The 13,452-nt window shown below is 34.0% G+C and overlaps 1 protein-coding gene across 1 annotated transcript; it reads right to left on the bottom strand.

Annotated features, from left to right (window-relative positions):
- Positions 1 to 728: 728 nt before the first annotated feature.
- LOC115710634 (putative transcription elongation factor SPT5 homolog 1) lies at positions 729 to 8,270 on the bottom strand. The gene is made up of 22 exons (XM_030638993.2): positions 7,715 to 8,270; positions 6,220 to 6,458; positions 5,981 to 6,127; positions 5,689 to 5,847; positions 5,498 to 5,581; positions 5,265 to 5,335; positions 4,814 to 5,171; positions 4,511 to 4,666; positions 4,312 to 4,409; positions 4,173 to 4,221; positions 3,935 to 4,087; positions 3,703 to 3,846; positions 3,483 to 3,576; positions 3,219 to 3,386; positions 3,086 to 3,134; positions 2,906 to 3,000; positions 2,635 to 2,713; positions 1,998 to 2,052; positions 1,790 to 1,907; positions 1,504 to 1,647; positions 1,257 to 1,357; positions 729 to 1,125 (listed from the first exon to the last, which is right to left on the bottom strand). Exons 1-22 carry the CDS (start codon positions 8,076 to 8,078, stop codon positions 880 to 882), a joined length of 3,171 nt encoding a protein of 1,056 aa, XP_030494853.1. The 5' UTR covers positions 8,079 to 8,270; the 3' UTR covers positions 729 to 879.
- Positions 8,271 to 13,452: the final 5,182 nt, after the last annotated feature.

The following is a 13,452-nucleotide window of genomic DNA, read 5'->3' as shown; positions in this document are numbered from 1 at the left end:
TAGGCAGTGAGACTCTCATTCATTGATTCATTGAAATTTGAACATGATTAAAAATTTAAAATAGCATTTACAGAATACGAATAGGCAGTTAGGCACGGCAGCAATAAAGTAATTACTTTAATTATTTAAAGTATTATTTTTTTAATAAAAAAAAAAAACATTTTTATATTTTCGGGTTACGGGTTCTAACCCGACCACCGAAATAAACTCATAAGTGACCCGAACCCGAAACCAGGTTACAGTCCTTTTTGGGTTGAACCCGACCCGACTATACGGGTTTTCAGTTGTTCAATTTTTTTGGCATTGGGTCGGGGCGAGTGTTCGGGTTTTCCGGGTCTAAATGTGCAGCCCTAATATCTCCACCTAAAAAATTTCCTATATATACAATTATAGATATGTAGTGATTGTTTTTAATAACTAGCATATAGTTTTTTTTTTAACAAAATTTTAGAAATCAAGCTTAAATTAGCTATTTAATAAATAATAATAATAATAATAGTAAAATTCAATACACGTTCTTTTTATGGTAGCTGATTTACTTATGCATCTTAAATTATTTGAAAAATAAGTGTAACTGCATTGTACGGCAAAAAATTAAGTTGACGTAGGTATTTTGTAGTTGGCAAAGAATTATGAAACAATGTACAATGATGCTGGTAAACATTCTCTACCAAAAGTAATGTTACTTCCAACCACCAACGTTAGATAGATATAATAACACTTCCAAATGCCTAAAACCATTGTAATCTATCTTATTAAGCATGAACTAATGATACAACACTAGCTATCGAGTACTCAAAAACAAAACTTGAGGCTGGAGAGAGAAATAATAATAATAATAATAATAATATACATTTTTAATTTCTATATTCATCACAATCACGAGTGAGCTAGTTTTGCAAGCATAGCTAAATCTAAGATCTTAACATCAAGAGTGTCATCTACTTTTACAATTCCATCAGTGCCGTCCACTCCTATTAGCTTGCCGGTGGCTCCGCGTAATGCACCACCCATGATCTTGATTCTGTCATTCTTCCTCGGCACCACAGCCTCCAATTCACTAGGAACGGCCACCATGGATTCACCACCGCCACCCGAACCAAGAACTACCCTACAAGATCCATCCTGCAACAACAGAAATAACATCAATATTATTCAAACACATAGTATTTGCATGTCTAGAATGTCACTTGCACTTAAATCTCACAGTTTATATTAGCAAAACTAAAGATTAAAAGGGTGAATCAGGAACGTACTGAGAGTACGTCACGGATTGCTCCGACAATAGCTTCATCTCCAGATCTGCGTACAGTTACCAATATGTCCGGTACACACCATGGACCTTCTGCATCTCCCCCTGAAAAATAAATATAAATTGATCATTACTTACCGCAACACTTTCAAGATCATTCATTAAGAAATAATAATCCAGTAAATTCCAAATCAAACAACATTCTAATTTATAACTACAAAACAAACTAGATATTAAATTGCAAGTCTTACCTATGACAGGAGACATAGCATCTAAACCACCAGTGCCCGGTGTCATCGGCTGCCCTCCAGGAGTTCCCGGAAGATAGGATGCTGAATTTGGAGTCATAGGCTGCCCACCCGGAGTGGATGGCATATAAGGGCTTGGAGCATTGGCTGTTCAAACACAAAAAACATGTTAAAGGAGGCAAACAAAACTCAATAGAAAGAGGATGTAGAGAAAGAAACTATACAAATTACAAAAAAGAAATACATAAAACAATGACGCATGCTGGTCATTGATAGATACTAGACATACCATAAGAAGAACTACTATCCCTTGGTGTTCCAGCTTCACTGTAGTTACCACCAGGGGTGTTAGCCCAACCTGAACCAGGAGTTGGTGCTTCATATGGACGTGAAGGCGGGCTGCCCGGCTGAGAAAGGAAAAAAAAAACTGAATGTCAACGAAAAAGCCACTACACTTAGCAAAAGACAAATCACAAATTATACAAAAGATTGCTGACCTGATACTGTGGGCTGGTAGCCCAAGAACCAGGGTTTCCTTCCTCCCAGTTATCCCTAAATTTGTCGATATCAAAAACTTGCAAAAATTAGTAGCAGTTACTCAAAAGGTCACATATAAGGTGTTGCACTTTTCTCCTCTTGAACAAAATTCTTTTATTACATACAACATCAGGCATTTTGCTATTGACAAACTGAATCCAAATCCAAACAGAACGTTATGCTAATACATGTGAAACAAATCTATTTATAACATCTTCCAGCACTAATTAAGTATCTCTACATCTTTTTTGTTCTTTCCACAATTTTTCTTGGTGGAATGTACCTGGATTCTGAGTAATTTATGCAAATATGGAATTCTTGGACAAGTCATGAAGTACGAAGCAACTTTTATCAACAGCAAATAAGTTATATTGTTCTTAGTAGTAACCCATTTCTTAAATTAACCCAGCTGGGGTTTGAACCCCAGAACTCTTAACAAACACACACACCCAACCACTAAGTGTTGTTATGCAACCTGTGACTCTTGTAATTGCAAAATGAGCAATACAATTTGTTCATTTATGGCAGAAAACTTGGGGGTAGGAAAGAACTAATACAGTTCACAATTTAACTAAAAATTAGATTTTGATAAATCACCTGGGTGGACTCATCGGAGTATAAGGATTCCAAGCTCGATCTCGCATGGGGGTTCTCATGCCATCATGAATTGGAGTTGCTGCATTATGAAATACAGAATATTAATGCATAATTTCCTCTTCCACGAAATAAAAACTAAATAAACAAATATGGCATTGATGTTTTACATTAAAAGTCCCAAATCAAACTTTTCCACAAAGAGAGAGAGAGAGAGAGAGAGAGAGAGAGAGAGAGAGAGAGTAGTCTAAAATCAAACCAGAAGAAAAATTACCTCCAGCATCTCTCATGGGTGTCATATATGGGTGTAGAGGAGTTCGAGAAGGATGCATGGGTGTCTCACTTCCCATGCCATATCTAGACGTATCGCTGAAACATTTTGAGCAAAATAGGTCTTTTAGCAAGAGGTCTAAAAAATGTGAAAGGGCAAAAATAGATGAATCTAGAAAATTACCGATGGGGGGTTGTAACAGCCAAGTTATCAGATATACAACTCCGATCAACTGCAGGGAAAAATTTCATGTAAAAGCCCATCCAGAAATCTATTTACCAAAAACAAAACTTTTCTATGAAAAGGGTAAACTTGCCTGTAACAACCTTCATCTGAGATTCCAATTCAACACGAACATTTGGTCCCTTAAATTCTAAAACACGCCCACGATAGCCCTTAAATGGACCCTTGCAAATTTTTACTGTGGTGCCAGTTGCACCATCATGCCCTCTTCCACCTCTTCCACCTCTTCCTCTACCACCAACTGAATCATACAAGAACTTAATACCGTGCACTTGGTAAAGTAAAAACAATATTGGTAAAATGCATATCAAACAAACTGTGAAAAGCATCAACTTACAATCATTTTGATGACCACCCCTAGAATATCTCATTGGAGACTGAGGAACATGAGATGGAGGTTTGAGTTGGCCTAGTCTTGAATAGGTATTACCCTGCACAATTAAATAAGATTTTAGAGTTTTTAAGTTTAAAGGAAGAAGAAGAAGAAAAGAACATAATGAGGAGATTCAATAGGAGAATGAATTTACATTCATAGAACACTAGGAAAAAAAACTCACATTTCTATCACCATTTGAACGTGATCCTCCCACAACAACACAAGACTGAGACTTGGCACAAATAAAACCAGCATGCTCAAGGTGGTGGCGGTCATAGATAAATAGAACACCCTTGTATATGTGTTCAACTGGACCTTGTTTTCCCTGGTATGACAACAACAATTATCAGATTACATGAATTCATCCCAAATCTTGCAAGAAGATAATGAAGCCAAAGATATAGAGATCTCACTCTGCAAGGTCCCTCGACAATCCTAACAACATCTTTCACAGATACTGTATTCTTAAACCGATCTTGGACATTATTTTTCCTATCGATCTTGCACTTTATCTCTCTTAATTTGACAAGGGAAACTTCAGGCCTGTCAGTAACTCCCTTGAGCACCTATATTACAGTACCATAAATAAGAAAGAAAAGAAATCTACTAAAAGAGGCTTATAATATGTAAACAATATGACCAAGTACATACCTGAAATGCTTCACTTTCCACACGTATAATTACACCGAAAGTCATATTACTGCACAAGATTAAACAAATAAAATATTTTACAATTACCATTAGGGGAAATGTATCCTTAATACAAAAAGCAAAAACAAAAACAGCTTACTCCAATAACACAAGATCATGAAGTTCGTAGTCCCCAATTTTGGTAACACCTGTTGTGACTTCTGAGCTCTCCACAACATCATCAGCAAACACACGAATCTGAGAAAAAGAATGCTCGCATCGGCACAATTACAGTTATAAATTAACCTCAACTCCAGTGTTTGTAACAAAAACTATTTCCAAATAATTAAACCACTCACATGCTCCTTTGTTGTATCAGATATAATAATGAGCACATGCTGCTCAACCTTAACAACCATACCAGTTGCACCTTCCTGGGTACCAGACACAACTTTGACATGATTGCCAGGTTCAAAGTACTTGCAGAGCTCTTTCTCATTTACAGCCAACGTTTTCTGCAAAAAAAAATGATATGATTACTGTCATACCATATCAAACATTTTACCAAATTTTTGGGCAACGAAATGATGCAGTCAAACAAATAAAGGAACCACTTCTAAAAAATTTATAACGTAAAAATAAATAAAAGCATATATTCTTACTGGAAGGCCTTTCATTTCTGGTCTGATATGAACGTTATCTTCCTCAACTTTCTCAACCCATCCTTTCAAATTTTTAAGATCTCCCTTGACAACAATAACTGCATCGCCCTTCAAAAAGTGCCCCTTTTTTCTGTTTGCAAATAAAGTAGACAGACTAGCTATATCTCCATCACCATTCTCGCCAGGTTTCCGGAATTTCTCAAGCTCATCAAAGGTAGGTTTTATATTCATTGCACTAATGGATTTCATCGAGACTGTTTTATATAAGAAACCATCTTTAAACAGCATGCCACCAATATTCTCAAAGTAATCACCAGTCATTGCATCTCGCCGACGTTCCACCCTAATATGAAGCTCTCTGGAAATACATGTATACGTATATATAAGTAAACCAAAACATGACTAAAAGAGAGTAAAAAAATACGATAAGTTAAGTTTAGTTCAGTTTTACCTCGCCTCATCAATATTCATAAAACGTGGAGGAGGAACAAATGCCTTCTTTTTTGGAACTTCTCTACCCTCCTGTATCACAGAGCAGTTATCTTAAAATGACATGAGAATCAATCACTGATACAATTGAAGCCTCACATGAAGAAAGCATAAAAAAAAAATACAAAATGACACTAATTTCATTTATAAAACAGTCTATAGAATACGACTCCCAAAAAAGGTTGTCAACCTCACCAATTTATTTGCAAGAGCCTGCAGGTCTATCCTTGGAATTAGTTTCACTGTAACTCTCTGTCGTACATTATCCACATCAACTACCTGAAGAAACAGAGCTTGATGGTGAGCCATAAACTTGAGGCCAAATGAAGTCAGCAAAACATGGAAAGTGAAATCAAAAGCGAACAAAACAACAATTAGATCCATACTTTTGCAAGATCCCCTTTGTATGTACCAATCTTCATCCTGACCCATGTATCCCTAGAAAGATCTATTGCTTTGCTCTCAACTGAAAGAACATCCGTCATTTCTCTAATTGGAACAAGCATTATTTTCTGGGCATATAAGTTGCGGAGACCTTTGCAAGCCTAAAGCAAAAGCAAATCCTTCAGATTGCAGTTTAACAAATATCAAACATTTCAAAATGCACAACTCTCTAAACACACGCCTACTGTCATGAACAGAGTCAACTTAAAACATTTGAAAATCATAAACACACACCTCCTTCACATGTGCTTCCTTGTCCGCTTCAATATAAATGTAGTTCTTCAGATGATCAAGTGCAATTACAGATCTGATTTGCAGTTCAGGTCCCTTATCAATGTACTTTTGCATTAAGCAAGCAGCAACTTCTCGCTCTTTACCAATCTGAGATGATCAATAGATAAAATTTAAAATACTCATCCAACAAAGGGGCAAAGTTCATATTTGGAGTGAAGTTCTAAAAGTAGTAATCATACCGCACATTTCACCATCCACAACTTCGGATCCCTAACAGATGGCAACAAAGCTTGTTGGTCTACATCAGTGGTTTCCTCATCATATTCTGTGTGGCTAGACCTTGCATATCTTTCTTGAATTCTTCTCTCAAGAGCTTCAACATCTTCTTGATCATCCTCACGTGGAAGCAATGGACGGCGGTGCATCCTTCTTCCATCACCTTCGTCGGGTAAGTCAGATGTCCCATCGACTATAAAATCTGTATGAAGATTCTGGTTATTAGATATTGGTGAAGCAAAAATGATCATATGCATGCACATCTAGCGAAAATTTTCACACATCCTCACACACACACAAAAAGGAGCAAGTGTGAAATTGCCAACCAATATGAAATGCCTGAGAGTTTAAACTGACAGTATTGTTCATCAATATAAATAAAGGGTTGTGCCTTTTGAATCATATTCTAAAATGGCCATTCATCACTTTTTATTTTTTTCCCAAAGGGAATGTGTGTCCACCCCATGTCAAGAAAAAAAGTCACAATATTACTCTTGCTTGTCTAATTACCAGCACTTGAACAGAGAAAGTTGTCAGAATTATTAAAAACGAAAAATGTGAAATGTTTAACCAATGGTTCTTCTGATGAAAATACAAATAATGATTCTACTGTCCACAATATTTTACTTTCACTGCACATTTCAACGTAAATTTGAATATAAGAACCATGTCGATAGTAGACTAATATTAGCACACATTCAATGAAATATTCTAAATAACAACAGTGCATAACAAACAATATCATTGTATTTGTTCATAGTCTGGGTAGACTTAGAAGCTAAGTTCAGAAGACTAAGTTGCCAAAAGCACCAAAATTCATTATATATATATATACACATTTTAAACTTCATCTGAGTAAAGATGTATTGCTATATTAAGAATACTGCTGAGTTCAGATGCAAGTTCATCTAAAACATTGGCTACACCTCAACAATGTTAATGCAAAACTCTCAATTTGTTTCCTCCGTATTCCATTCTCTTGAAATTTACCACAAAATTCAATTATTACAGATTAATGTGCTATTATAATAGAAAATACTTTCTAACACTAAATCATAATGGTTTCCTATAGTTTTCATTCTGTCATGCCAGAATTGATTTCTTCAAGTACCAATTAAAGCCCTCAAGGAGTTAACACAGGGGAAATGCGTCCCTCAACAACTTTGTCAATTTGAAAATATAAGAACCCATGTCCATCATTTCGATTTCTTTTTCAAAAACTAGAATTCTACGATTCAGAAAATCCCAAATATGTTTATATTCTAGTTCTTAGCAACATTTCCGCTCAATGAAATCCTAATTTGTTCTTTTGTCAGCGAAAATATCATTTCCAAACATATATATGAACTAATTCATTTCACCAACCAGTCTAAACCCTAAATCCACGAAAAAACCCAAAATCCAAATCAATAAACGTAAACTTCAAAAAGTAACAAAATTAAAAGGAAATGGGCATACCGTCCTCGCCGTCATCTTCTTCCTCCTCATCATCACTGTCAACTTCAGCTTCGATTTCAAAAAATCGAGCACCAGTGTTCTTGTCACTGCGTTTCTTGCTACTTTTACTTCCACCGCCGCCGCCGCCACCGCCAAATTCATCTTCGGACTCGTCTTCTTCCTCGTCAACGTCATCCTCAATAAATTCGGATCTCCCTCGCTTCCGAGTCGAAGCGCCGCCCCCTCCACGGTGGCCACCTTTGCTGACAGGTTCATCTTCCTCTCCCTCCTCGTCAGAATATCCATCATCAAGTTGGTCGTAGTCCTCACCATAATCCTCGTCAGGGTCCATGTCTTCATCTTCCTCGACGCTCCGACGCGGCATGGTTGAAAAGGATCAGCAAAGTGGGGGTAAGAACCCTAGAGAGAGAGGAGAGGGATTACGTTACTATCGTATATTCCTTCGGTTTTAGAGAGAGAAAGAGAAAGTGACTCTGATCCGAGGGAAGAGAGGGTGAGGACAGCCCACTCCTATAAATACTGTACATTTATACATAGATATATTTTTCTTAATTTTTTTTTGCTGTAATGGTTGCGGCGTTTTGTTATTGGGCTTTTTATTGGGCTGCACTAAAAGAGAAAGGTAAAATTAGATGGTATACCCTTTTTAATTTGGTGTCTCTCAATTTTACCCGCAATTCAAATTTCTTTAATTTAAGGGAGTTCTATTTACACCCCATAAAATGATAAGTACACCCCATTATTAAAAAAAATATAAACTTAAATAATTTTTAAAAATTACTCTTAATATTTTTTTTAAAAATTTTTTCTCACATTATTTTATGTTAATTTCAATACTTATTTTGATTTTATTTTCATAATTTTTTCTAACTCATGTATATTTTTTTTTAATTTTTTCTAAGAAAATTTTATATAATTTTTTATTTTAATTTTTTTCTCATAATATTTAAAATATAATTTATTTTTGTTTGATAGGTATATTTTTTAAGAATATGAATTGGAAAAAAAAAGGTTAAAAAAATTTAGTACAATTAAAGATATAAATTTTATATAAAATAAAAATTATTAAAATGGGGTGCCTTTAGAAAATTTTGGGGGTGTAAATAAAATTTCCCTTAATTTATACCTTCTTTTTCATTCTTTCTTCCAATTATACCCCTCCATTTTCACACTTTTCTAAATTTGCATTAACTTTTCCCTTTCTGACACTTCCAACAAAAAAAAACAAATCTAGAACTTCATAGTCATGTCCTTCCTTGAATCTTTACTTTCTAATTCTCTCTCAAAGCTTCGCAGCCATCAATAGCAATCGGAGCCATCTTGAGGTTCAAACCACACCGTAGCCATAAACTCCCTTGTGCAGCTGCAACATCCATTAGTGTTGTTGTGGTTGTCTCTCTTCTTCGCCGACCCTTCCTTTCTCTCAAGAATTTGTATGGTGGAGACGTAGTGTCGGTGTTTATAACAGAGGCGGTGATGATGATGTAGTTCAAATGGTTGTAGCAGAGTCGGTTCCGACAATTGTTGTAAAGGTCTAGTACTACTATATCTGTATTAAGTAAAGACTATAGAACTTGGTGACTTTAAGAAAGAAGGAGAAGAGTTGTGTTGCAAGGGTAGTTTAGGAAAGTTAATTAAAAAAAAAGGTAAAAATTAACTAAAAAACTTTTGAGGGTAATTTTGGTTAATTAACCCAAAAAAGGGTAATTATCAACTTATCCCAAAGAGAAAAGAGAAAAGAGAAAATAAAGTAGTGAAAATTGGGGTAAATTGAAAAATGCCTTTTTTATTAATCAATTAACCAAATTTACCTTTAATTTTTATTTAATTGAAACATACCTCTTTTATATGTATTGTACCTAAAATACCCTGATATAAAGGAACCACATGGAGAGTATCTTAAGGTGAGAGGGGCAAAATTGGTACAATGTTTAAAAGAAGAGGTAAAAATGATAGAATTTAAAAAAGAGAGTAAAAATAAAAGAAGACAATATAAAAAAGGTATAGAGTCTAATTTCCTCGTGAAAATTTGATGAAATATGAGATTTTATTAAAAAAAAAATAAATTAAAAAAATATGAGCTTGTTTGCCACTCTTTTATGGTTTTTTTTTTTTTTTAATAAAAAGAAACTTTTTATTCAAAAGAACAAACCAAATATAAATTAAGGCTGGAGGCAACAACCAACTGCCACAAAAAGGAAAAGAGCAGCTACCAACTATTCACTATGCTCAATACATAACGATCTTTTCTCTTTTGACTGATACATTGAAAACCAAAAACGCTAGCCTTAACCATACATTTAATCTCTTTGCTAAGAAAAGAAGCAGAATGACAAATAGCATTAAAGAGAATCATTTCTATTTCTCCACAGCTGGTAGAGAGTGGCTGAGAAGACAGCATTCAAGATCAACAATGCCAAGTCGGGTTTGGCTGGGAAAAGTCTCTCTTGCAAGTCACTAATGCTCTTCGGCCAGCTCAAGTTACCTGCCCAATTTTTCACCCAATCAATTAATTTTCTTGTGAAGATGCAGTCCATAAATAAGTGACTATGGGTCTCCGAAGCATCCTCACAAACCGCCCAAAGCTCTGAAGGAATGGGCAGAAATCTACTCAAGAGATCTTGGGTGAGCAACTGCTCGTTGATGATTTGCCAGAAAATGAACTTGTGTTTAGGGACAATGAACTTATGCCAAACAGTAGCAGCATAAGAAGTCTTCGCAGCCCCAATTAACTCAATATAGAACCTGCTCACTTTGAATTTATTCCCTTTTGTCGCCTGGTTCAGCATGCCAATATTCGTCACATTTCTGATCTTCAAAAGCTTCTTGAAGTACCAACTAAGATCTAATTTTATAGGACAAGACCAAACATCCTGGTCCTTTAAGTTCATGGAATTGATCCACTTAACACAAATGTTGTCTTGTTTGCTTGAAAGCGCCCATAAATGTTTAGCAACCATAGCCAAGTTCCACTTCTTTCCTTCCCTGAAACCAATGCCACCAAATTGTTTAGGAAGATAAATGTTCTCCTAAGATGGGAAGTGAAGCTTGCTTCTATTACCATTCGTACCCCAAAGAAAATCTCGACACTTCTTGTCAATGGCTGCTACAATTTTTTGGGGTAAAATGAATAGGCTCATCCAAAAGTTCTGAATTCCAAGAAGAACCGAGTGGATTAACTGAGCACGGCCAGCAAAGGATAGGTTCCTGCTAGCCCATCTACTTAACTTCAGACTAAGTTTATCCAAGATAACACCACAATCCAAGGCCTTCCACTTAGTCGATCTGAGAAATTTTATGGTATTTATTTATATTTAAATTTTTTTATGGTATTTGATATGATATATTTTTGTAAACCTAATATTTAAACTCATATTTCATGTTATTTTTTCTAGCCTAATTAATTGCATTTTAGGGTCTTTTTCTATTTGAGATATTTACACCAACTACTAAATTTTTGTGTGTTGTGACTGAGTTAAAAAGAAAAAAAGAAAGAAAATAACATTATAGTTCAAGTTGTTTGTGTAGAATTATTTATATACGTGCTAATTGTATTGTATTTAATATATTTAAAAGAAGACAATAATGGTCTCAATTTCTATAATTGTAATTTGTAAAGCTATTATTCTTAGAGCTGTGCTTCTTCTTCCAATTGAGACCATGAAAGAGAATCAATAATTGTAATGTGATAATCTCAAACTCATTTTCTCGTAGAAAAACACACAGTCGCAAGTAAAATATTGACCCTAAACTCAATTGTAAAACTAAAAACTAATAGTATCTCATAGTATGTATGTACTTCTAATTAACATTAAAATTCAACACATAAATCGTTGGTTAGTAATTTTTAATTTTATAAATTTTTTACACTTAATTTATAAAAAATAGTAATAAGTGAAAATATAGATTTTATTTCTTCTTCCCTAAAATGTGCTTATCTATAATAAATTACAGAAATGGCAGCTGCTACTACTATCTTCTTCTCTTTTCTTGTTGGCATTGCTTATGATTTTCTCATCTATCATTCATGACTTCTCTCTCTCTCTCTCTCTCTCTCTCTCTCTCTCTCTCTCTCTCTCTCTCTCTCTCTCTCTCTCTCTCTCTCTCTCTCTCTCTCTCTCTCTCTCTCTCTCTCTCTCTCTCTCTCTCTCTCTCTCTCTCTCTCTCTCTCTCTCTCTCTCTCTCTCTCTCTCTCTCTCTCTCTCAAGTGTTGCCCTTGGTCTCTTCCTCACTCTCTCAAAAAAAGTGAAAAAATAGTGTTGCTAGGCATTAACACCATGTTATTTTTATTTGCTCATAGCTTAGTTTCTTAAATGTTAGTTTTTTAAATTACAGAAGTAAATGCAAAGGACATGATTAGTGGAGGTGCTATGTAGGAACTAGTTCGGATTTCAAGAGACTGTTCCCGAGAGGACATCTAAGCTCTTGCTTGTCGAATATTGCATTTGAGCCCCACCTTTCGTTCTGAAATGCATCGACTACGGATAGAATGTTGATCACTATGTAATTTCAAATTAATAGACTCCATAAAAATTCATTAGTGCATTATGTGTTGTTTTATTTTTATTTTTTTGCAATATTGCATTATGTGTTGTGCATTGTGCATTGTGCATCGTGTAATATTTTTTTTGCTAAATTATATTGTGTCTTATTTTTAATTATATTTGTGATTAATATTTTTATTTTTATTTGTGTATGTGTGTTTTTTTTTTATTTGGTTGACTGATGAAACTGGTTTCAGTTGACTTCATTGTTTATCATTTATGTTTTATGTTTTTTCATAGATTTGAAACTGGTTTCACTGGATTCAAGGGTTCGAAACTGGTTTTACATATTTTGAGAGTTCTATAATGGGGTTGCTCCACTTTATGATGTTATTGCATATTTTTTATTTTAAGTTACTTTTTTAATATTTTATTTCTAGGTTCGAAACTTACACTTATATTTTGTTTTTAGATTATTGGTATGCATTGTGTGTTGTTTTGATTACATTTGTGATTAGTATTTTTTTTTTGTATTTTTGTGTGTGCTTTTCTTTTTTTATTTTTTATTTGGTTGCCTGATGAAACTGGTTGCGGTTAACTTTATTATTTAACATTTATATTTTGTTATGATTTTTTGATAGCGTCAATGCTAGTTTCACAGATTTTAACTGTTCTGTAATGGGGTTGTTTCCTTTTTATGATGTTATTGTATATTTTTTTAGTTTGTATAAAATCAAATTTATTATTGTAAGATATTTGAACAACGATTTCTGTTTTATTTTAAATAATCAGTTTCCGACACACATATTATTTTATTGTTTTCATAACTGATTTTTTTAAGTAATTAGTTTTCATAACTGGTTTTTTTAATTGTTGTACATAATTGAGTTTTAAGTTTCAATATTTTTATTCGATTATTTTAAAAAACTAGTTTTTATCTGTTAGTTTTTATTTTGATTATTTTACTAATTGGTTTCGCACATTCCACTGTATTTTTTATTTTTTTTGTTATTCTTTTATGGGTTTTATTACATTTTGTCTCTTTAATTTTTTTATTTTCTTTTTTCTCTTTGATTTTAGTTTTTGATTCTCTTCATTATATTTGATGCATATTGTATGCTTAAATCAACTTTAATTTTTGATCAAGCAAATAAAAAATTAAATACCAAAATAGAGAATGAAGTTAGAAGTTTGATTATTAAGTATTGATATAAAATTTAAATGTTCGAAACTAGTTTTTAAATTTAGTATCGT

This window comes from Cannabis sativa, chromosome X, assembly GCF_029168945.1.
Source record: "Cannabis sativa cultivar Pink pepper isolate KNU-18-1 chromosome X, ASM2916894v1, whole genome shotgun sequence".
Taxonomy (NCBI): domain Eukaryota; kingdom Viridiplantae; phylum Streptophyta; class Magnoliopsida; order Rosales; family Cannabaceae; genus Cannabis; species Cannabis sativa.
The sequence above is the reverse complement of the archived record's forward strand: the minus strand, read 5'-3'. Positions and strand labels throughout refer to the sequence as shown.